The sequence below is a fragment of the Hibiscus syriacus genome, unplaced genomic scaffold (genome assembly GCF_006381635.1).
Source record: "Hibiscus syriacus cultivar Baekdansim isolate YM2019G1 unplaced genomic scaffold, ASM638163v2 tig00002237_pilon, whole genome shotgun sequence".
Lineage (NCBI taxonomy): Eukaryota > Viridiplantae > Streptophyta > Magnoliopsida > Malvales > Malvaceae > Hibiscus > Hibiscus syriacus.
Genome location: NW_024061918.1, coordinates 20204043 through 20230270, shown reverse-complemented (window position 1 = coordinate 20230270; position 26228 = coordinate 20204043). Strand labels below are relative to the sequence as shown.

The 26228-nt window shown below is 33.2% G+C and overlaps 4 protein-coding genes across 4 annotated transcripts; 1 reads left to right on the top strand and 3 right to left on the bottom strand.

Moving 5' to 3' along the window:
* Window positions 1-3074: 3074 nt before the first annotated feature.
* On the bottom strand, window positions 3075-6304 carry LOC120143379 (SMR domain-containing protein At5g58720-like). The gene is made up of 10 exons (XM_039157716.1): window positions 6212-6304; window positions 5492-6107; window positions 4835-4948; window positions 4366-4585; window positions 4135-4211; window positions 3993-4049; window positions 3811-3878; window positions 3634-3740; window positions 3487-3557; window positions 3075-3358 (listed from the first exon to the last, which is right to left on the bottom strand). Exons 2-10 carry the CDS (start codon window positions 6092-6094, stop codon window positions 3236-3238), a joined length of 1440 nt encoding a protein of 479 aa, XP_039013647.1. The 5' UTR covers window positions 6095-6107; window positions 6212-6304; the 3' UTR covers window positions 3075-3235.
* Window positions 6212-18004, bottom strand: LOC120143389 (nudC domain-containing protein 2-like). Its single transcript, XM_039157725.1, has 5 exons — window positions 17904-18004; window positions 17678-17824; window positions 17537-17585; window positions 17228-17370; window positions 6212-6416 (listed from the first exon to the last, which is right to left on the bottom strand). Exons 1-4 carry the CDS (start codon window positions 17952-17954, stop codon window positions 17261-17263), a joined length of 357 nt encoding a protein of 118 aa, XP_039013656.1. The 5' UTR covers window positions 17955-18004; the 3' UTR covers window positions 6212-6416; window positions 17228-17260.
* A 382-nt stretch (window positions 18005-18386) lies between these two features.
* On the bottom strand, window positions 18387-22040 carry LOC120143373 (protein DAMAGED DNA-BINDING 2). Its single transcript, XM_039157712.1, is given in 11 exon segments — window positions 18387-18706; window positions 18827-19023; window positions 19113-19361; window positions 19539-19668; window positions 19806-19897; window positions 20000-20117; window positions 20276-20364; window positions 20473-20595; window positions 21165-21292; window positions 21460-21550; window positions 21653-22040. Coding segments are annotated over 11 exon segments (1653 nt in total). The 5' UTR covers window positions 21869-22040; the 3' UTR covers window positions 18387-18486.
* Window positions 22041-24257: 2217 nt separating this feature from the next.
* LOC120143363 (E3 ubiquitin-protein ligase AIRP2-like) lies at window positions 24258-25506 on the top strand. The gene is made up of 5 exons (XM_039157706.1): window positions 24258-24411; window positions 24518-24668; window positions 24751-24817; window positions 24891-25095; window positions 25234-25506. Exons 1-5 carry the CDS (start codon window positions 24344-24346, stop codon window positions 25442-25444), a joined length of 702 nt encoding a protein of 233 aa, XP_039013637.1. The 5' UTR covers window positions 24258-24343; the 3' UTR covers window positions 25445-25506.
* The last annotated feature ends 722 nt before the right edge of the window (window positions 25507-26228 follow it).

Sequence of the window (26228 nt, the reverse complement as noted above, 5' to 3'; positions counted from 1 at the left end):
AGCATGTTCTTGGATTACGAGAGGCTTATTGTAAATGTAAACCAAAAATTTCTTCCGTTTCTTCATAGTTTAAAGTGCTAGTGAATTTTCAGTCCCACATAGTATTGGAAACACTATTGGGAATGGTATTTAAGGCTTGGCTTTCCCACTTCCTTGTTGAGTGATAGAGAACAAGGGAGACTCTCGCGTGCCGTCGCCGCCGCCGTCCGTCTCGTGGTTGTGGTCGTGGTCGTGGTCGTGGTAATACGTGTCCGTGGTAATACGTGTCTTCGACACGTCCGTACGAATACTATCGTTTTAGAGAAAATTCTTAAGAAACAAATGCAATACCACCAGTCGTTGCGATTTTGGACTATCGCAACGAATTTGGAGACTATCGCAACGCACTTGGAGACTATCGCAACGCACTTGGAGACTATCGCAACTCACTTGGAGACTATCACAACGAACTTGGAGACTATCTCAACGAACTTGGAGACTATCGCAACGAACTTGGAGACTATCACAACGAATTTGGAGATTATCGCAACGAATTTGGAGACTATCGCAATGAACTTGGAGACTGTCGCAACGAATTTGGAGACTATCGCAACGAACTTGGAGACTATCGCAACGAACTTGGAGACTATCGCAACGAACTTGGAAAATCGCAACGCGAACTTGGACTATCGCAATACGAATATGTAAATCGCGTGATAGTCAAAGTTCGCGTTGCGAATTTGGAAACTGATTTGCGATACCTGAGATCGCGTTGTGAATTAGCGATCGCATTGCGATTTTGTTGGTCATTTTGGAAAATCCAAAAAAAGTTGGTTAAAATCGTATATTATAAGGCATTTTTTGTCACTGAGGTTATTTTCTCTTTATTTTATTATGTTTCTTAATAGACGTGTTTGTTTTATGTTATTACTTATGTATAACTTGAAGTTGATGTCAGACGGGTCTAGCCGTATACGTCTCCAATTGGGTAGTGGGGATGGATTTGAGAATGTACCCGCGTGGGCGGGTGTGGTTTGAAAAATTTTATCCATCATGTGTGGTGGGCTGGTGGTGGATTTAAAAATATTAGATGAGTATGGAGATGAAGAGGGAGTATCCACACCCGACTTTCTCGTTTGTCATCCCTAATGACGTACACTACACACATCAATTAACAATTTTTAATATATATATATATTAAGCAATATCAAATTCGTTGTGATCGAAACAAATAAATTGAAAAGTTCATCCCACAGTAAATTTTTAGGGTATCTAATATTACATAAAGGATAATATTAAAAGTTAACTTGTGTTTGATATTTACATAGAAGTGTATGGTCAACAATTTTTTGAAGAGTTTTTAATTTATTTGAACATAAATAGTTTATTAGTAATCAGATCTTCAATTTTTAGTGTTTGCTAAACATCCATTTTAAAGAGTTGATGTGCAAAAATAAACTAAAAATGAAAACACTGAAAAATCTAATGGTTTGGGAGAGCTGATTGCAAAATAAGATGTTAAATGACATATTTAACTTTATTATTTCTATAATCACATCATTTCCATAAAACATAATCTAATAAAATATCTTCCATCCTAATCCACTTAATTCTCTCATCATAGTCTTCTTCATCCTCAAACTATAACATCAAACAACCAAACCATGGAGATTCTATAGCACTATAATTTCACCCATTAAGGTTAGTGCTTTTCTTCAATGTGTTTAATGAGTTTTACTTGTTTTTTTCTTGTAGAATTTTACCCAAAAAATCAATTTACCTAAGTGATTTATACAAAAAAAAAAAATCTATTTGTCGAAAACAAATGTGAATCGTTTTTTTTCTTCACTTTTTTTTGTGGGTATTTCATCTTTTTTTTCCATGTAATTTGAACTTTTGGTCTATATAAATGTAACTTTTTGTCTTTGTAGACTTTTTTCCTCCAATTAAATAATTTCCTCCCTTTAGTTAATTTTATTTGTTAAATTCAACTCTTGTTTATTTTTAGGGGTGGTTATCGAACGAGTTGATCATTAGTTGGACAGTGTTCGACTCGTGCTTGTTAAAAAAATTTTGTTGTTCGACTCGACTCGTTGCTTGTTAAACTCATTAAAATTTTGTTTGACTCGTGTTCGTTAAGCTCGTTGCTCGTTAAGCTCGTTGCTCGTTAAGCCCATTGCTCATCTCGTTGCTCGATAAGCTCAATGAAATTTTTATCTTTTTTTTTTTTACTATAGGTAAAATCAACTAATACTATAAATTAATAGATTAGTCATTATCACATTTTTATTATCTATTAGTAAATTAGTAATTTTTGAATGAAATAATTTTTTACAATAATTATAAAAAAATTAACGAGCTGCTCGCAAACTTATCGAGTCGAGTTGGATTTTGCTCGACTCAGCTCCTTAAGGTCTCGAGTCGAGTCAACCCGAGTTGAGCTTTTACCGATTGTTGATCGAGTCAAGTTCGAGCTACTCAACTCATTAAGCATCTCAAGTTATTTCCTCTGTAAATGATCCTATTATTTATGATTATTTGACACCCATATTTTTCTCGTATCATTAATCAATTTTTTTATTTGGTAATGTGATTTTGTATAAGAAATTTTTGCATGATAAGAGGAGAGAAGCACTCCTAATTAAGATTTCATATTAGGATTTGAGGTTAGTTTTCAATCTCTATGGTATTTATTACCTACTTGTTCAAATGTTTGTTTTGATCCTACATGTATCACATCATTGTATTGTCACTTTATCTAATATGTACATCAAATTACATCTTGTCTCATGTAGAACTAACAACATTACATTATGTGTTGTTTGATATGTATTATTATAAGTGGAATGTTATCCTAGCACAATGATTATTAGAAATGTTAGTGTTTTTACTTCAAAACTTTTCAGAGGTATATAAGTAAAATAAGTGAATTTATTTATGGTATATAAGTAAAAATATTCAATAATTTTCTTAAGGAATTTTTAATTCATTGTCAAAAACATTTTATCAATAATTTTACTCTCAGTAAAGACTAAAATACTATAAAAATATATATGTACTTAATAACTAAATGTATCATGTAATTTTACTCATATCAACTATAAATTATAAGCTAAATTTTACCAAATATTTTTATATAAACAGTTAATCAAATTAATTTTTCAAATCAACTAATCAAATTAGTTGATCAAACCAACTACTAGAATTAGCTACCAGCTATCATCGATAAGTTGTTTGTAAAACACCCATAATTAGTTTACTGGGTCTCACTATCAGTTTCTATGAAGCTAAACTCTCTGTATCCATCAAGCTTCACAAGCACAGTTCCACTGTTCTCTTCACACCACCGAATACCCTCCTTCTTCAGAAGCTTAATAACCTGCACCATGCACCAACTGCCATAACTACTAGAGACGATGCCGAGAAAACAAACTGCACTGTCTCCCTAAGACAAGCATAAAGTCCATAAAAATGTCTATTTCCATTAATCTACTGCACCGTACGTACCGACTGTTTCATTTCTGATTTCCCCATACAATGTTTCCCATGTCCAGTGATAACTCTCAGAGCTCGAACCGCTGAAGGTAATGGAATAAGTAGAACAACATCACAAAAACACACTAGCATTACCCTTTAGATTGAAGAAATGCTTACAAGGAACATGGGTTCCGAACAGAAGATGCAGTTTTAAGAGTTTTATAGCTTGCTCGACATGTTGCCCGTGTAAATCAATTGTTATCACATTTTCAAAGCCTTTGTTCCTGCAAAGTCGGCTAATTGATCAGATCCAGAATATTTATTATCTCTTGTTCACTTAGTTATAGGACTAACCTAGCTTTAAATATATCCTGGCTTGCCTTTTCATCTGCCTCCCTTGCCAGTTGAGTATGCTTCTTCCCCTGCTCGGATGCAAGGTACAATATTAACTTGTTATTCTAAAGCAAACGTTTTGCTGATACCATCCCCGATTCTTATTGTTACTTCAATGTCAGTTTCTCCTCTAATACACACACCTGATCAGAAAGATAAGCCGCATACTCCCATTGCCCCTCGGACTTCGCCTTAGCCGCCTGTAGAACAAAGTTCTACCTGTCGTCAAATGGTTACCGATAGGATATAATAGTTTGAACCAGATTAAAAAACTGAACGTCACACCTTCCGACGGTAGGATTTCCTAGAATCCCAGTGCTCTTCGGCGGTCTTTCTAAATTCATGATATCCATCTCCCTCGGCTGCAATTTCAGGAAACTCGAATTGTATATAAAAAGAGACCGCTTCAAAATAAGGCTTCTTATTGTGTGAATTAGTGATATTCATATTCCACTTCAACGGTAAATGTCTTATGTACTAACAAATTGAGGATGAGAAAATTAACAAGAGAAAAACCATAGATATCCTGCTGAGGCTCTGCAACATCAGATGGACACACATTAACTTCTGGTCCCAACGATTGCATCTTCTTTAAGACATTCCTCCAATTCATTGTGCTTGGTTCATGTTCGGAACTTGTGGCGAAGTTAAATAAAGAATCCAAAACTTCCCGAGGGAAACTTGACACGTTACTCCTCGGGCAAGATGGTAGCAGAGGTTCAGAACTGGCATGAAACTTAGAGTAATTCCTAAAGTTAAAACAAGGGAGAAAAGCCCAATATTGGATATGCAACCATATGCCCTATCTGGTAAATCACTTCATATGTATTAGGATGCAATGTTAAGTGCTTCGGACAGAATTTTCAGAAGTAAAGCAAAAGATGTAATGAAATGTTTAAAGAATGCTACAAACAAAAATGTTACATATTGTTCAATCACACGTATCCTCCAAAACATCTATAAATAGCGGAGTTCAATTACTTACATTGCCTGCATGTTCACTGAGGAATCCTGTATCTTGTCCGATGTTCACGTTGTGAATGTAATTGTTGGATTCTTCATATGAATAAGTAGATGAGTCCATCAATGCATCTAAAGCCTGGAAAGAAAGAATGGACTGAATCATAACCACATTCTTCAAAAGATGACATACCGAAAATAAGCTACCAACGTCGCAACAAGCTGTATTTCAATAGCCTGATCAAAAGTCAATTAAAATCGACTTAACATATGTTATTTGGTTTGGTAGGTTAGGATTTAACATATACCACAGAGCTCGGTTTTTGTAAATTGTTTTATATTTGTTATTTATGTTTTAATTATGATATCATTATATATGTTTTAAAGAAAAATGAGCAAGTTTAAAAATTCGGGTCACCTCAGTAGCTCAATGTAACACTTTAAGTCCAAATCAAGTTTAGGATGTTGCATATAAACTGACGACTATATTTTATCCTATATTATATCAATCTATACATTATTTAAAATTTTAAATATATATTTTATAGTAAATATTATATATATAAACATTTAATCCAAAATTTGCATTACACTTACCCTAAATAGGAACCGTAAAAAATAAAAATAAAAACTTTACCTTCATCAAAATGATAAAAGTTTATGCGAATAGAATACATATTACCGTATATGACGTGGCTGCCTCGGCAGTTGAGTCTCGTCGTGCGCTTGCTTTTACGTACTCTTTCCCGATAACCGTCGACACCGTCCCCGTTGCCGCCGCCAATCGCTTCGGCTGCTTTCTACCTCTGCACCGTCCCATACCGGCGTTCCCGCTACTCAGATTCTTTACGCAACCCGTTTTGGCAAAACTCGATCCAGATAAACCCGACGGAGAAGATCCATCCCGGATCAAGCTCGTCGACAGCTCCTGATATTCACTTTTGTTATCTTTATTAATCGAATTGGATAGAGCCTCCGTCGATTTATCTAAACCGGGATCGGCTTTGTTAAAAGCGAACTTGACTTCTTCAAGAGACAACGATCCAAAGGTTAAACTGATCGAGTTGAGAGCTTTCTTTTGCAGAACTTCTTTTTCCGGCCACTGATCCTGCGGACGTGTCATATCAGGTGACGAATCATTTAAAGCCGACAGGCTATCATTTTCTGTTGGGAGCTGGTCCTGCTTACGTGTCATATCAGGTAATGAATAATAATTGACGGTCGGCGTTTTCGTCGCACGTGGTCGATGATACTTCTTTTTCTTCTTCGTCAAGGTGTGCTTCATTTTTTCTGAGACTCTTTGAAAGAAGAAAATGGACTAAAAATTAAAAAGAAAGTTGGATTGAAAGGGCTAATTCAAAAACAAACAAACAAAATGTTTTCTTCTTCGAACTATGTTTACCAAAATGATGGCCGAGTCGATCAGTTAATTCAAGCCTTGCCCCAAGCAAGAGAAAGCACATTAGATTGTTTATTTACTTGAACAAAATATAAGTAAACAAACCAGCATATGAAGGCTGTCAATAAGAACGGATGCCGCCCATAAAAGTCCTTGGATCAGGTCAGCTTCCCGTAAACTGAGCTTGGGAGAAATCGAAACCTGGGTTCCGAAAAAAAAAAAGAATAAGAGGATAAATAACAGGGGTACCGTAATTCGCAAATTTGCATGCCAGCCCAATACAACTAATTGGTACAAGATTCTAACAAGCTATCAACTCATGCATATACATGTGAACGAAATAGCAAGTTCCTTATCAAAGTGGCAATAAACATGTGGATGTAATAGCAAGTTCTTTATTCTAATCAAAGAGTTAGTGTAACGTCCTGATCCAGTATGACCTGAAGATCAACGGATCTAGACGCCACACGAGAATATCGAAGTGGTTAACCCAAATTTTTTATTTACTTTTTTTAAAACAATTAAAACATCCATTTGACTTCATCCTTAATGACAATAACAAAACAAACTCATAGTATTTGATTTAGAAAATATTTACAGCCCCCAATTTACAGCCCAAATTAAGTTTAACAATATTTCAAAATACAATTACGACTCGAATACATGAAGGTCTATATACAATACATACCCTCTAAAAATACTCAAGACGTACTCAAAAGTTGGCGTCGGCCTGGAAAGCAGATGCAATGGCTCCTCAAACGCTCCTAAGAACATGGGCACGTAAACAAATTTCGAATGTTGAGCTCACAAGCTCAGTACCACATTAATAACCAAACTACACTACATGTGTCCTCTACATGCACATGCTAATAAACATAACTATAAGCATACAAATATGCTAAGCTAACATACATACAGAGGTAGGCATCATGGTGTGGTCGGAGGGTTTCGCTACATCCCAGAGACGCACACCCCTCTAGTCTACCTAGGGTGAGATCCTGAATTTCTACATCGAAAACATTAAACCAACCAACTTCTTACAAGTACTTGGGTCATCTATGCCCGGTCAGTACAGAAGTGCTTTATGCACTAGTTTAGACTTGTACGGACTTTCCAACATACAATGTTCATCCTGTTACTAAAGCAACTCGGGTGTCCAAATCGTTTCTTGATCATCATAAAATGCTAGTCTTATGATTCTCTAAATTTGTAGGGTTTCTAGGTGTAATTGAAAATTTTAGCATTTTTATCTCTTATGTTTTTATTTGAGGTAATTTGAGTGTTCTTGGGTCCCTCAAAATGTCTCTAATTCATTTGGACTTTTGCCCCAAAAAAATGTATGATGGTACCGATAATGAGACTCTTGGCATCAGTACTGACCTATGAGTACCGATACTCTCCCTAGAGTATCAATACCAACCGGGGTATCGATACCAATTTTGGGTTCGATATTTTAAAAATTGGCTAATGAAATCTCGGTCTCGAAGCCCCTCATGTTAGTATCGAGACTAGAACCTGAATATCGATACTCAATGAATGAATATCGATATTGCTAATCAAAACCCCTTATATTGCCCTACGTAAGAATAGTATCAGTACTATTCTTCCAGTACCAATACCCAAACCCAGAAATACCTTACTTGGGCACGAAAATCAGTCTCTAATCACCCCAAATGCCCTACTGAGGTTCCCAAACATTATTATAATCTTATGCGAGTTTATAAGGGTCATAAAGAGCCAATTTATATCTTAAAAACACTTCAAACCAAGATTTAACATAGGCATGCTCATATGCTTCATATCTAATCATTGTTTTGAAAACCGGACCGGACCGGCCGATTCAACCGGGAACCGTTGCCTAGTCCGGTTCAATCTAGACCGGTTGAACCGCTACTAGTGAACCAGCCAGAACCGCTGAACCGTTCAAACCGGACCGGCTGAAAACCGAAAAAAACTGGGAAAAACTGTCAATTTTTTTAAAAAAAAAAATTAAACCAAACGACGTCGTTTGTTAAACGAGCCAAGTCGAACTCGAGTATTGATGAGCTCGACTCGAACTTGAAAAATTTAAAAGTAAGCTCAACTCGATTCAAACTCACGAGCTAAATATTATGAAGTTTAACTCAAACTCGAAATATAATATTGAAACTTGAACTCGAAAAGGTTTGAACTAAAAAAAATTAGAAGCTCGATTGAAGCCTAAAATTCGAGTTTGATTGAAGTGAAAGAATAGTTCACTCAATGCTTACCAAAAGGCTCCATGATTTTGAATGCCAAATTACCTCTATTATTTATAGAAGTTAGTTAGGATTATCTTCTATGTTTCTTAGCCATGTGGGATTGTTTTTTTAAAAAAATTAAACCAAACAATATCATTTTGTTATGATTTTTTAGCCCCAAATTTATTTTTTAATTATAGTTATATAATTATATTTATTATTTAATATGTTTTACCTTAAATATTATGTTGTAGTTAATTTGAATCAGTTTATTTCACTTGATTTTATGGTTTTTAACTTATATATGTTATGACTTGCTTTGAATATGAATTGTGATATAAAAAATTATTTTTTATTAAATATTTTTGGTATTTTTATTTAATTTTTTAAATAATTATGACGTCGTTTGGTTCTTCCGACCGGTCGGACCGATTCGACCGGTTGAACCAGTGAACCGGTAGCATGGTCGGTTCGCTAACCGGTCCGGTTCTGAAAACCATGTATCTAATACAAGATAAGAAAATGCACTAAAAGGCCCACAAATGGTATAGGTAGGTTAGAAATGTGTTACCTTAGTGCTTAGCTGTAGAAATACATCTTCAAATCAACCAAGAGCTAACTTCTATTTTCCTTTTTTTTAGAACTTTTTCGAACTTCTCTCACTAACATAACATGGAAAATGGGTTACTAACTTGTTTATGAAACAAATGTTGACACTCGTTTTTGTCCGAGTCATTTCTTTATAATATTATTAGATTATAATTTTAAACTTTAATTGTTTAAAGGGGGAAGCACTCCACCAGTGATACAGAGGACATGCAAGACAATATTTAAAGGGGAGGCAACAAAAAGTGGGGGAGGATTCGAACAAAAAAAAGGGAAAAAAGAAATCCCATTCGAAGAAAAAATTACCCTTGGATTCAAACTTCCTTGCTTCGCCGGAGTTGAAGAGATCTTCAAAGGTAGTTATTTTCCATATTTCAGTATTTAATAGAGTATGAGCGTTGAGTTGTGGTTTGGTTCTCGATTTGGTGTGTAGTGTGAAGAGGAGGTCTAAAAACTCCAAAAGAGGGCCACTTGTCTCTCTTCGGATCCGTTGGGGAGGCAAACGAGGAAAGTTTTCCCTCTCAATTGAGAGAAAACGAGAGAGAGATGGGGTGAGAAGATGAAAACGGCGAGGAAGAGAACGAAATGAATCTAGGGTTCTTTCAAACTCTATAACAGGGTATTTAAATCTTCTCTAAAATGATACCATTTTGGGGTTATGATTTCTGTGTAAAACGCTTAGTCTAATTGCGTGAAGGGTCACCCTGTTTTTGTACATTTTTGTTAGGCTCAAAACGATCAACCGAAAACCGCCAAGAGGGAATGAATTAACCTTTAAAATCTTTGGTATGGAAGCAATAAAAGATAGAAAATTTGGCACAATGATTTATAGTGGTTAGACTTCTCAACCAAGTCTACATCCACTACCTTAGCTCCACACTAAGGATTTTCTAACAAATTCACTAATTTGTTCTTACCTTTTAAGGATAAGGTGAAACCTTTACAACTCTCTAGTTTTTCTAAGGTTAAACTAGAACCACTCCCCTTTTACAAGGTTTGATTTTGGTAAACAAGAATACCTCACTAGGTAGGTGTTTACAAATATTTAAGCTCACAAAGAATGAATAAAAAGATATCCAATAAGGCTTAATACACTATATACAAGAGAAAATGAAAAATAATAATGAAAAACTCTTCTCTCTTGATTTTTAAGCTTGGATATGTGTAGTAATCTTCTTCAAGTGTCCTTGGAGTGTTTTTATTATGTGAAATGAGTTGCTAGCCGTTTATGATCGTTGGGAAGCTTTAAAACATGCAATAAAGGCCACTTGCACATGCAGTTTCTGAAACTTTTAAGAGAGTTTCGAAACTCTTACTTAAAAATATAACTGTTGAAGAAAATCGAGCCGTTAAAATAGTTTCTCGGTGCAAAAGTTTCGAAACTCCTAATAAAAGTTTCAAAACTCTTACAAACTTTCCAAATTATGAACAGTGCTCGTATATGGACAATGTCATGAACAGTGTCAAATAGTGACTGAATAGTATTTTTCATATTTAAAAAGCTTTAAACACTTTAAACATATTTAATTAACTCAAAAATATTTCATATATATAAAGCAATTAAGAACACATATTTTTTAAGTTATTTTGGACTTTGAATTATTTTTGAAATATTTGATTAAGTCCAAAATCAATTTTACAAATATTTGTTATATCAAAAATATAAGTTCAACAATCTCCCCCTTTTGGATATAACAAAACTTCTTTGAAAATTTGTTTTTGACAAAAGCTACCCTTTAGAAAAATATATTTTGAAAAAGAGAATTTAATAAAAAAAAATATTTAAGCTCCCTTTTTTTCTTTGACAAATTTAATTTTTCACTTACTTCTCCCCTTTTTGTTATATCAAAAATAATTCAACAATGGTAATTCAACAATTGAGAATAAGTAAAAAATAAAAGGTTCAAGCATATAAATCATTTAAAAAAGCTCTTCCTTAATGAAAGCATTCCATGAAAAATTTTGGCACAAAAACACATACACTTAAGAAGAATATTTAATTTCAATAAGATGAGAAAGTATGTTAGTAACACATGAAATTCAATAAATTCATGACTTGTTATACTTTATGCAATAATTAAAAATGACATATTGAATCACTACAAAGTGTCATGCATTTAATATGTATATCAATTGTTAATGATAGCATATGCATCAACATTTAACAATTTGCATTTGCGTATTAAAGATGAAAAAGCATATATATGCAAATATACAAAAAATAAAAGAATGGATATCATCAAAATATCAAGATCCAAACATTTAAAATCAATTGATGAGAATTCAAACTAATTACCATATAATCATACAATAGAAAAATATATTTCATAAATCACATTTTGCATGATTTAGATTTGCATTCATGCAAATCTATTAAAATCATCTTCTCTGAATCCCCCTTACTTAGACATCCCAAGAAAACTTTTAAAGATAAAACTCATGGAATACTAATTATATAAACAAAAATTGATATCAATTGATATTTGGGAAAAAAATACAATTTCAGTTTTAGGAATGGAGGATGTCAAAGAAAGCATATGCAAGTTAGAAATTTTTTTAAATTTTTCTTACATATGCATCATTTAAATGATACAATTTGAAAGAGATTTCAAAACATTATCAAGCTTGGCATCATAAGCTTAAAGTGATTCCAATGTTAAAAATATTCAATAAATTAAGGACATCACTTGTTTTGAAAACAATTTTTAATAAAAGCATAAATTCATATCGAAATATTTTAAAAGAATCATTTAAAACATAAAAATACAATTTGACCAAAAAAACATTATGATAAACTAAAAATTGATAAAAAAAACTTTAACTTTAAGGCATGTCCATCATAGTACATTTTCAACATACATAAGATAACAAACGTGTAATCATTTATGCTCAATATTCATGCATGCATAAAACAACATAGGCAACCAATATACAAAATTAAAAAGCTTTAAGTTTAGAGGTTACCCATCTTTTCTTTGTGTTATTAGAGCATTTGAAAGTTTTTACCTTTATCACCATTGCTCCAACACACCTACAAGAGACATTCATTTGGATTTTGGTATCCAAATTGCTTTGGATCCTTGATTGTTAGTACTAATGTCCCTTGTTCCTATACGAACCCATACTTGTCTAATTTTAAAATATTTTCTAAGCTTTAAAGGACAAGTATGTTCCATGTGAGCATTTTGCCATTTTTAAACATGATGAATTATTTTGAGAAATTAATTCATTTTCTTTTGTTAAGCTTTCAAGCTTAACTTTCAAATTAAAATTTTCTTTTCTTAAATCATTGATTTTGATTTTTGAAAGCTCAAAATCATTTTTTTTTCAAAATTCATTTTGTTTTTCAAAATCAAATCATTTTCAACTTTAAATTTTGAAATTAATTTCTTATATTTGGAATTCATGGTCTCAAATTCCAAATACAACTCATCATAGGCATCTTGTAACTCTTTAAATTAATAAGAATTTAAATCACAAGAGTTAGAAGTTACCATTGAATGTTCTTCGATTTCCATGAGGCATAAGTTGGTTACTTCATCTTCATCATTGGAGTGATCTTCATCACTCCAATATGCCATAAATGCCTTCTTTTTGCTTGATCTTTTCTTCTTTAAGAGAGGACATTCATACTTGACATGTCACGTCCTTTGGCATTCAAAGCACACTGGGGGACTCTTCTTCTTGCTCGATTCATGCTTTCTATCATCTTTAGATGTCATAAATCGTTTGAATCTTTTGAAGATCTTGGTCATCTCTTCATCCTCATCCACCTTTTCACTTGAGTCTTGATTACTCTCATTAGTGGATTTGAAGGCAATTTCCACCTCATTCTTTTTTCTTGTTCTTCTCTTCTTTCTTTTCTTATTCTTGATCTTCCTCTTTTATCATCAACTCATGAGTGATCAAGGAATCAATAAGCTCATCAAGATTGAGAGACTTTAGGTTATTTGCTTCGATGATCGTCATCTTCTTCGATTGTCAAGACTTTGGAAGAGAGTAAATCATCTTCCTCACAAGTTTTTCATTAGGGATGATTTCTCCATATCCCTTGAGACCACTGACAATCACGAAAAATCTATCCGTCATAACTTTGATGTCTTTATCTGATTTCATCTTGAAATTCTCATAGCTATGGTTGAGAAGACTAATTTTTTTTTCCTTCACTTCATCTTTTCCTTTATGATTGACTTGGAGATTGTCCCAAATCTCCTTGGCATTTGAACATGAGGAGACTCTTCCGCATTCATCCAGGCCTAATGCACAAAACAAAATGTGCATGGCCTTAGCATTGAGTTGGAACTCTTTCTTCTCATTTTCACTCCACTCTGCCATAGCTCTAGTTGGAGTAAAATGACTCCTCAAGATAGAGCTCCAAGCTCCTAGATCGTTGTTAGCTTGAATGAAGAGTATCATCATATTCTTCCAATATGCATAATTAACTCCATTGAAATATGGTGGCTTGTTAACTGGTTGTGAGTCTTCAATGTAGTAGGAGCCGGAGGTTGAAGCCATCTTTATCGGTTTATAAAGAAAGTTGATAGAGTTCTTCAGGATCTTCACAAGGTTGTTAAACCGTCGATTGTGACCCTCTTTGATACCAATTGTTGGGCTCGAAACGATCAATTGAAAACCGCCAAGAGGAAGTAAATTGGCCTTTAAAATCTTTGGTGTGGAAGCAATAAGATATACAAAATTTGACACAATGATTTATAGTGGTTCGACATCTCAATCAAGTCTACATCCACTACCTTAGCTCCACACTAAGGATTTTCTAACAAATTCACTATTTTGTTCTTATCTTTCAAGGATAAGGTGTAACCTTTATAATTCTCAAGTTTTTCTGAGGTTAAACTATAATTACTCCCCTTTTACAAGGTTTGATTTGGGTAAACAAGAATACCTCACTTGGTAGGTGTTTACAAATATTTAAGCTCACAAAGAATGAATACAAAGATATTCAATAATGCTTAATACAATATATATATACAAGAGAATGAAAAATAAGAATGAAAAACTCTTTTCTCTTGATATTTAAGCTTGGATAGGTGTAGTAACCTTCTTCAAGTGTGTTTGGAGTATTTTTGTTGTGTGGAATGAGTTGTTAACCGTTTATGACCGTTGGGGATGAGTTATAGCCATTGGGAAGATTTAAAAACATGCAATAAAGGCCACTTGCACATGTAGTTTCTAAAACTTTGTGAAAGTATCGAAACTGAAAGTTTCGAAACTTTGATAAAGTTTTGGAACTCTTACTTAAAAATATGACCATTGAAGAAAATCGGATCGTTAAAACAGTTTATGGGTGCAAAGTTTCTTACAAACTTTTGTAAAGTTTCGAAACTCTTACAAACTTTCCAAACTATGAACAGTACCTGTGTATGAATAATATCATGAACAGTGTCAAATAATGATTGAATAGTATTTTTCATATTTAAAAAACTTTAAATACTTTAAACATATTTTAATTAACTCAAAAATATTTCATATATATAAAGCAATTAAGAAAACATATTTTTCAACTTATTTTGGACTTTAAATTATTTTTGAAATATTTGATTAAGTCCAAAATCAATTTTACAAATATTTGTTATATCAAAATATAAGTTCAACAATTTTCATTTTAGTTATTAAAATACAACGGATAATTTCCTTTTCTCAACCTTTGAATCTTGTTGTGGTTATATTGTAGTCACAATGCTTTATTTATGTACTATGGTTAAATACCTGATCTGGGTAGTGAACTTTATATTTATTTTATTTTAGTCCTTAGTGTTGTTATATTTAGAAAAATGCTCTTTTTGTGTTCTAGATCCTTGTGATTCTGTTATGTGTATTTGTTAGTCTCTATATTAGGCTTAATGTTTGGTGAATTCTTTGGTCTTATTGCATGCTAGAGCGTATGGATCCATTTTCTTTATAATTAAACCCTCGTATTTATTGTATAACGTTGGTTCTATTATTTTCAAACTTAGCATATACGTTCTTTTAATTCTTTTTAGCCTTATATTTATAACATTTTATATATATATATATGCTTATGTACATGTATGGCAGATTTATTTTTCGCATGTATGAATATGTTATACATTTTATATTGCATATAAATATTTATTTACTTATTTTCTTTTAACCGTTATATATATATATATATATATATATATATATATATATTACATTTTATTTATACATGTATACTTTACTTTTTTAAAGAAAATATTTTTTAAGAATTGTATTATATATATTTCATAAAAAATGTTATTATTACCACTATAAAATTATATGAGATCTTTTGTTAATTGTACGACTAATTAGTGGAAAACCTCCAAATACATGAGTACCCTTTCGAGGGTTATTCAAATAAAATAATATTAATTTTATTATTTGTTACTTATTCATATTTATGATATATTAAGTTAATTAGATATATTTTATTCATTTCCAATAAATGTATAATTTTTTACATTTGCATATTTCTTTATAATGAAATTATTTTAATAAATAAATATTTATTGTGTGTTTTATTTATTTTAGTTCCTTTTTATTTTTTTGATTTATTTATTTATTTGTTACATCATGTGAATATTTCATACATCTTGTACATAACATTTATTATTGTTGCATTCATAAATCATACGTTTTTTTCTCGTTTTTTAATTCAAAGGCAATGTCATCTTGCATTGTGGGTTAATGGAATTGCGTCCAACATGATTGATTTCAATTTTCGTTAGTTCATATAGTAAGGAGACATCCTTCTTAAATAAAATTGAGTTAATTAAATCACCTTTTATCGAATCAAGTATTTTATAAAGAAATTCACTCCATTTTCTAAATTCATAGAAATAAAAGAATCACACTTTAAATTTTGAATTCATATTTTTAAAATTCCACCATTTTAGACAAATATATAATCGAGGGTACCAATTCTGGACGCTACGGGAGTGCTTATTATTCCCCACACGTAACTGACTCTCGAATCCTTAAAAACGAATCTTTGGTACACTCAAATCAATCTTTTTCTTTTAAATGATTTTTCTAAAATTCGTTAAAAATACATTTTTTAGGTATTCGACCTACCTAACCCAAAGGTCGATGGCGACTACAAATTCAAATTAAACCAAATTTCATCAAAAATCTCAATTTTTCAAAAATAAAGTCATAATTAATTTTTAAATTAATTGATCTAAATATAGTTGTGACAACTAAAGTAAGTCTAAGGACACTTTCCTAAACTCATCTTACCCCATAAATGAGAAAGAATTCCTAGATTCTTAAACCCCCATTAAACTCGCAACTATGGTCATTATGGCTAAACTATGAGATTAGGAGCTCAAATGAAAGCTTGGGATGAGGAAGTTATGATTCTTACCATAGAATTTCCACAATAAATTTGGAGGGTTATCAAGTTTTTACCTTTTTACTTGATTGGTAAGGAAAACAATGGAAATAGAGAAGAAGAAAGAAGGGTACAAAGAAGGATGAAAGTAGGGGGAGTGGGTAAAGCAACATACATCATGACCCATTAAAACTATCAGCTTTTGGTTTAAAAGAGGGTATATGCCCCTTTTAGTCCTCCTCTTCCACTTATATTTTAAATTGATCCCAATTCTCTGCCAATTGGGCCGAATACAAGCCCACTTCCAAACATAACTTGGTCCAAGTTATTCTATTAGTCTATTGGGCTCGTTTTATGAATCTCGGGTTGACCTAAAACTACTAACCCAGGATTCGAGACGTTACAGCTAGCTTCTTTGAAGAGATTTCCTTTTTATATGATCTTGCTTTGTTGTATATACGGATTATTGAATGCTTTACCTATTATTCGGTTAGAAACTTCCTTATATGATTATGTCACCCATGTTTAAGGTCTCTAAAGCCTGAATTCGTTAGCATGGTGGTTACTCTCACACATGCTAAGCAGCAAGATACAGAAGAAGAACCACAGAGTTAGTCACATGCGGCATTGAGACTCAAATAGACTTCACAATTTGCAGCTTCATGGTACAAATACAATTCAGGTAGAGCATACTTAGAAATATGAGTCTCTTAGTGGACCTTAAGAATGGATGAGGAAACAGATTAACTTCAGCAATGGCATAAGACATTGATATTGTAAACAATGAAATATCCATCATAGAAAAATCTTTCATAACAGTTAGAGCAAGCAAGTTTAAGAAAGAAACAAGTGGTTCACCTCTTCCTGGAACATCTGAAGCATGAGACGCTTCTACTCGAGATCGGTGACGTATGGATCCAGCTGACCCTGACCTAGTATCGGTGACGACCACGTCTGACCCTTGTCCCTCTTTTGCAGAGTTATGTGCATTATATCATCCTCTAACCACATTCAAATATCAATTGTAAAAAAAAAAACAAAGAATTTAAATTATAGTTCATCGATCTAAATAATGAATTTAACTTAAAACAATATAAAATCCATTTCATCACTATCTCAATTCTTCAAGTTCCTAAACAATTTCCAGAAAAATGAAGAAAGAAGTACCTAGTGTCCAGAAAGATGAATCTGTCTTCACAGGGGAGAACAAATCATGCTGAAAAGAAAGGAAAAAATTATGTAACGAATGAAAACAATCTCAAAATTAAAAAAAAAATGGTAACTCATTTGTATTCCACTCACACTAACATCGAGATAAGGGGCGTTGCCTTTGATTCCAACTTCGACATGTTTGGACTGAATCTTACAATAAAACTGCTTGGAGCAAACATATGGCGGTAAGTTTATATAAAAATTTACCTCTTCCAAAGTTTGATACCATTCGAATACCTTTTTGACTAAAAAATTAAATTAAACTTCAAATCAAGACACCCTAAAAGAACATCGAGATATGAGGAGAGGGAAAGAGATGAATACCGTTGTGAAGAAACTTGTGTCGTTTTTCAGGAGCCAATTTCTCCGTCATTTTTGTAGCGTTTGGAACCCCCGCGCTCTCTTTTACTGTTCTCGGTTCTGGACTCACGGCTTCGCTAAAACTTTAGAATTTATCCGATAGTCCTTATAGTTTTACTATATTACTTTCAAGGACAGTAGTTTAAGGAGACTGTCACTGTGAGCTTTTAACTGATTTTATTTTTCACACGCGTCCTGAGTGACTCAATTTCTAGTATTATGTGTATGCTTGTGTTAAGTTTTTTTTACCCCTTTTCACTCTTTTATTATCAATTAATAATATAAACATAAATATATAATTTATAATTTTAATATAAATACAACAAAGTTGATAATTAAAATCTTAAGTCTTGATCTTTATACTTCAATTACATTTTAAGCACAATTTCAAAACAGAAACCGATATAATAAAGAAAGTTGGACAGGGTTGTGACATACATGATTAGCTGATTTGCCGATGGAAGCTTTCAAAACAAAAAAAATAAAGTAACTACTTCGTCGACACACAAAAAATTAACAAAGAGGTCTACGACGATGTTCTTTACTCAACTTTTCTCCTTCCGATGGGTTGTTTGCTTCGTGGATTTCTTGACCTTCACGTTCTTTCCTTTGAAGTTGAATTTACCATCATCTGAATCGTCATCATAATCATCCTTGGACCTTTTGCCCAGCTTTTTCTCATCTCCTCCAAAGACGACGATTTTCCTCGTTTCTAGCCGTTCTGCAACATCATGCTTCTCCTTCGGTCTCCAAATAAAAAGAGACCTGAAAGAATAGATCAAATCATACGAAGACAACTACCGAAACGGCTTTATGACAAGTTATACAAGTTCAGTGATTGGCATCACAGAATGAAAGAGTAAACAACAGAGAACGAATTCAGACCTTGAACTACCCGTTGCCAAAACATCATCTCGTGTATGTATTTTGTTCACAGGGCTAATAGTAGTAATGTTCGGATCCATAACCTCAGCTGCTAACTGCCCCGTGTTGATATCTATGAAATCAATGGGATGTAGAGCAGTTCCATTATAATTTTCACTTATGCATCAGCCAATAACAGCTAGAGACTCCGACGGATCCTGCACAAAATGAATGAGATAAACGTCAAAAATAAAATGAAGATGTCATAAAAAACAATAACTGTACTATCTTCTATATTTTTTATGACCTTGGGATCCCATTCAGCTCGGAAAGAAGTCAAATGTCGATTGAAATCATGACTATGTACAATTTCCCTACTTGGTGAGTCCAAATCACGGAAGATGGAATCCCATATATGAATGTGATTATCTTGAGATGTGGTAAGGATTTTGGTGCCAGACAATGGTTAGAAATAAGCAGAGTTCACAACACGTCCATGCTGGAGACTAGCAAGGGCAGATCCAGCTTCTAATTGACGCATATCCCACATACGAGCCTATCATAACATAAGATGCTCCGTTGTCAGAACAGTAGCACATGCCAGAGTTTTTAAAGCATTTTTTTATCTATAGATAGTAGCAAAAAACACACCATAAAACCCCGTGAATGCTTGGCAATACAGCATGTTAAATGAATTGCATAAAATATCAAGTGATGTTATTAACAGTCTTACAAAATGATCATTTCCGCAACTCAACAAAAGATCCGGTTGGAGAGGATTACAGTGTAGGCCAACAACTTTCCTTCCTTTCTTATGAATCATAACTGCGTTTCCTGTTTGGTTGTGGGAGCGACTATCCACCCTGGATATGCCATAATGAAAAAATCAATCAAATTCGAGCATAATGCTCACAATTCTCAAACAATGAGAAACTCGTAGCTTTGTACTCGTGGTGCTTCAAGGGTTTGCAGCGAATGCATTGATAAGACAATTACTCACAAGTAGAGGAAACCAAAGTTATCAGCCACAAGCACAACACATTTCTCCGAATTGATATCCATGCCATAAAGTATCCTCCAAGTCTTCGGCCCCTAAAATAGAACACGTATCAGTCATGCTCAATAATATTATAAAATTATAACTCATCAAAGGCAGAACTTTGACCAGTCAGTTAAAGAAAATTGTATCATTACATGCCAACCATCAAGATTAATCATTAAAGATGATGAAATCCCAGTCTCCAAGTCAGAGCAACAGATAGTTCCATCCGAGGAAGCAGCGTATATTGTACCGTCATTTGCAGGACTGAACCTGAAACGGTTTGGATTCGAGACTTCTGACAATGAAAGAATAAATGCATTATAGAGCCTACAATATTGAAGTGTTTCCATATAAATCTTTTTTTTTTCCAGAAAGCTGCAATGTGTATGCACACAAAAGGAAAAACAGCTCCAAATGATATTGCTAACCTCATATTATTGAGAATACATGAGTGTATGTTTCCGTAAACCGTCTTTTCATGCACTTTATCAAAATCCCAAACTCCGAGTTGTCCTTTCTTTTAAATGAATTAGAAAAAAATGAGAGACAAATATCAAGAATCAGAACCTTGATATTCTCAATCAATAGAAATTTAAAGAAGCAACTTAGTCTAGACCAAGTTGACCTTATCCCCTGACAAAAGGATGTGATTGTTGGTGGGATGGAATTCCAAACACGTTATTCTTCTACTGTGGTATAGGATAGCAGCACAATTGACTTGATCGGGGATCAAATATGCCGGCTTGATCTATCAAACAAATAAAATAGTAAAATAAATTCAATTTTATACACATAATCACTGAATCTCTCTTACAGGTAAGTCCCAAAGGTTGACTTTAGAAATTTGAACATAAATTCCAACCAATTCTGCTTCACAATGGTAACACGTGAAAGTACTTAACAAGCATGTGCCGACAACGGATGGCATAATATCACACTATATGTTGCATCTTGAAAAGATATCGGCACAACATATTAAAAATTTACAATGACATTGCAAAATGACATGATACGTATATTGTCAAAGAACACAACTTGAACATGCACAAGATAAGCAAGCTCATCTATTGCAAGCTGCTGTTAAGTTAAAAATCCTGAAACTGTTAGCAAAAGATATTACTCAGCTTACATACAATTGAATTATACGTTTAAAGAACTTAATGAGTTCACCTAAACATCGCTTGATGAAACACTACCTAAGATAACCGGAAATGTTTAATTGCATCTAACTGAGCAATTGCAAATAATTTGCATCTAACTGAGCAATTGCAAAAGGAGAATAAGAAAACGATTGCACATATGAAATCCGGAACTCACAGGAGTAATTCGAGGTCTAAGTTGGCGCTCAAATATGAATTCCACGGGGTTCTGAGTATTAATATGGGGTGCTGGGATAACCCCATGCTCTGTAGCTACCCTATGTGGGCATGTCATTGTAGTATGACCTTCCATGTTTAAACAAGCTCCAAAGACATCTACCACAATGTAATGGGGGGAAAACAACATAAATGAAGTCGAAATTTCAAAAGAACATAATGATTGGTAAAAAATTACCCAAATTTTCAGAACACAGTTTCATGGGCGTTTAAGAAAGCAGTGAGAGGCAACTGACCAGGCATTTTGCAAAGAAAGCAAGGCATCATCGGGCAATCAATATAAGTAGCCCCCTTAAACCCTGCTTCATGGCCCGTTCTCTTACAAGCCTGAACCCCAACAAAATTTTACAGATTATATGTATATATAACGCTCTTTTTTTCTCACTTAAAAATGCACATATGATGTCAAGATAATTCCAGTGGACTTACCTTACAGACTTTCTTGAGACTGACAGTAATGGGTGATTTCCCTTTCTTTTTGGAATCACTGAAAACATCATTTTTCTCATCATTTTCGTTTCCACTGTCTTCTTCTGATGGCGGGTCTTCTTCTCCTTCGTCTTCGTCTGTAGAGCTTTGTTCGGAGTCTGTATCTCTCTCTATAAGTACTTTAGGGAACGCCGTTCTTCGTGCTTGGGAGGCCATTTTCAGAACTTTAGAAAGCGCTAAACAAGAAAGGACAGAGATCCGATACGATGAAAATGAAAGTCAGAATCGGAGTGTTTTGGGCAAAGGGGGGAAATATTCGAGGGAACAGAACTGACTTCGCTCGTAGACTCTTAGTAATGGGAACATCGAAGCACACGTGATTTCGCTTTTACGAAATTATCCTTACGACAGCACAAGTATAGTGCAAGTCGGGTTAGTTTCGGGATTCCGATCCAGTTCATGGCTGGAGATGACGTGGCTCATTGTAATCCGCTAGGAGTCTCCCACGTGGATCTTTAGAAACGGTGCCCTTGTACTTTTGAAGCTTTACAATATAAAAATAAATTACAGAGTTACTCATTTAACTATACTTTTTCTCATATTTTTACTCACTGAAATATATTTTCTCTCGTATTTTAGTCACTAAACAATATTTTCTCTCATATGTTATTCATTGTACGTTTAATTTTTAATTTACTATTGAATTTTTGAATTACTCTCATTTTAATTACTCTGAATTATTTTATTATTATTATTGTATGACATAATATTTTTTATTATTAATTTAATATAAAAAATAATTAAAAATATAAAATAAAAATAGAATGTGGTTGAATGTTATTGTCGGTCATCGTCGACCGTCGTAGATAGTGACCTTTCGGTCCCAAATTTCATTGGTCGCTTCACCTTGATACCTTGAGTCCGAATCTGACATCCATTTTGTCAGAACTTGCTTTGAAGTTTTAGTCCGTTTTAGTATTTAAAATTTTAAATTTTATCAAAATCATCTCTAACGTTTAGTTTTTATTTTATTTTAGTACCTCATTGTTAAAAATATTAATGCTTTTGGTACATAAACTATCAGTTTTAGTCCATTTTAGTATCTAAACTTTCAATTTTTTCAAACGTTAAGTTTTTAATGAGATACTAAATAAAGCAAAAACTAAAAAAAATGATTTTGAAAAATTAAAAGTTTAAACACAAAAACGGATCAAAATTGATAGTTTAAGTGTTAAAAATATATTTTACCCCTATATAAATTCATATACTTGTAAATACCTTATAATTTATGGAACTATCTACATAATTTACCCTTAACACAATGAAATAAAATGTCCACTCCACTTGTATGATTTTACATTTCATTAATAGAAGACTATATTTTAATATTTTGATAAAACAAATTGAATAAATTAATATATATTCTCAATAATACATTAAATAATTATATATTTCGATAATCATAACTATATAAATAATATATTTTATAGGCTAAACACCCTCTTAAGAAACTTAACGTATCATTACATTAGAATTATATAATGCTTAAGTCCCTTACTTTTATGTTATCCCTTCGTATTATATATATATTCAAAATAGGGTTGAAATATCATACTGAATCTCTTGCTTAGGAGAAAATTTAGCTAATAACACGGCTGGTTATTGGCAAGAATTCCCGTGTTCCTTGAACTAATATGTTTCAATTTTGGTATATTCTGTGATTTAAATTTAGATAAAATATATCAGATATTTTTAAATTATATTTAAATGATTCTTTTAATTAATAAAATTTTAGAAATTATAAAATAATTATTAAATTAATTGAATTATTATAAGATGTTACAGTGTCTTTATAGTAATTGTAAAAATTTGATAAATTTAAAGAAAATGTTATAATAAATTTATAAATTAAATAATTTTTAATCATTTAATAAATTCAATAATTACTTTATAAATTTTAAAAGTTAGTATCTATCATAATCATTTAAGCATATTTCTATTGTATTTTACCTCTTGAATTTTTATCAATACAAAATATGTAAATTAATAAATAATTTAAATTTCCATATAAGAATTGAACGGAATAATAGATTAAACAATAAAGCGTATATGTTATTATTAATGTTATAATAAGAAAGCATAGAGATCTCGAAATCTTCAAAAATTAAGTAAATTCCTAATTTCATTTAATGAAAATCTAAATATTGTGAAGAAATCTAATTAGGAAAAGTAGAGGAATATCGTTTTTTTTCCCCAGAATTAAACAATAGTTAATTTCTATAATTATGATCGTAATTAATAATATATATAATTGGGATAACCCTCACCTTTTTTTAATGTTTTTGAATTCTTTGAATGCGGCTCCTTGTTTTATAAAACTCATGGCGCCGCTACAATGGCCTAGTGACTTCTGTACCGACAACCAATAGTGTTTCGCCACGTCAGTATCAGGGGGCAATGTAGTAAATACATCCCGTTTTGTTTCTCTCTTTCATACGTTGTACCACGTCATTACAGGATTAGGTTTCAAAGAGGATGAGATTGTAATTTCAGAACCCCTTGTCCCTTTAATTTAAAACAATCCTAAGACTCTGACAGCGTTCTTAGACTGCAGTTAAGTTTGTATCTTCAGCTACTTGATTTCCTTGTGTTTGTTTGATGTGAATAAATTTTCCGGGAAAATAGCCGGTCATGAGAAACTCGTCCTTCAAGGATTCACTCAAGACGCTCGAAGCTGATATTCAACACTCCAACACTCTGTATGGCCCCCTCTTTTCATGTGATTACGTTTTAATTTTCTCTGCTACTGTCTTTGATTGCTCAAGCACTCTTGACGTGCAACTTTTTCCGATGGTCTTATTTCAGGGCTTTGGATTTTCCGAGGGAGAAAGATGGAGCAAGACTTCAAATGAGACTTTGCTACAGTCCGGCCGCCCAATTTTTCCTTTTCCTTGTTCAATGGACAGATTGTCATCTGGCCGGCGCCCTCGGTTTGCTCCGAGTACAGATTTATATGGTATGGTCTTCCCCGGCAAGGCGATCGTTCATGTTATATTTAACGCCTCACATCCCTTCATATCTATTAACTACTGATGCAGACATATGCTGATGGTAAGACCACCATGTCCATTTACGATAGGAAAGCCAGCATTAGAGAATTCTATGGTAAATGCTCACTCTTTGTGCTTAGCTCGTTGAAGTAAAGTCCGGCTCACAGGCTTGGTTTTTTGGTATGCAGCGGTTATATTTCCTTCTTTGTTGCAACTTCAAAGAGGCATCACTGATTTGGAAGATAGAAAACAGAAAGAAGCTTGTAGCATGAGGTATCGTAGGAAAGATGAATCCTGCTTCGAAAACGAGTGTGGGATCTGCATGGAGATGATGGACATGGTTGTGTTGCCTAATTGCAGCCACTCTATGTGTTTGAATTGTTATCGAGATTGGTAGGTTATTCATCTGGATATGACCAGTTACCACTTCTTCTGCACTCAAGTTCTGTGTTTCAGGTTCTGTTATAGATTCGGGATTCATGTTTCTGTCTGAGTGACCTGATGTTGTATTTCTTTCCTGTTTAATTTCAGGCGTGGCCGGTCTCAGTCATGTCCGTTTTGTCGGGATGGTCTCAAAAGGGTCAACTCATGTGACCTTTGGGTTTGCATAGAACAAAGTGAGATCGCCGATCTGTTATCGATCCTCATAGAGAACCGTAAGAGGCTCTTCATGTACATCGACAGATTGCCTCTCGTCATCCCGGTAACCGTATATGCACCCTTTGATGTTCATGTCCGTTAGTGGACTTTTAATACATACAGGACACTAACTACCAGTATACTTGCTATTTTAAAGTGCAAATTCTTCCCGGTTCAAGCATCCATGATTTTCAGTGGCTGCAAGCTTGTGACCTTGCTTGCATCGCCAATTTGTATGTTCAAGTAGGTTGGACTTACCGACAATAGATTCGATCAGAGTTAAGATTGAATTCGACTTTTATTTGCAATCTATTCTGAATCTGATATTTTGATGAATGCAACATTAAATTTCATTATTAACGTCCATGTTAAAAGTTAAGACGGAATTCGAGCATTAATTGTAAAAGCCTCGGTTTATTTGAAATTTGATATTTATATCTAATTGAGTTTCATTATTAAAGTACAATGATTCAACCACCAAAATTACCCACAAGATTCTTCTAATTTACCTGTTACAACTCTTAATTCAATTCATTCAGTCGAGATTTGAATCTTAATAACAGTTTGAGGGCAAGAGAATAGCTGGTCATAATTCACAGACCTAAGTTCCAGTCCGTTATATTTTTATCCATTACTTATCGATTCATGAATTATCATCATTCACGTATATGGAGGAATTACTCGTGAAAATACGCAAATCAAACTTAAGAATGGTGATTAAACGTCATTTGTATCAGATAGTAAAATAGTAACGGCACCAGATGTAAAAGCAAGTGGGAACAAGTACAGCTATAGAAGATTAAAGACCCGGAAATGGCATATTCAAAGATGGCCTAAAACTAAATCATTTCATAAAGATGGCAATGCCCGATCATGTACTTGATGCT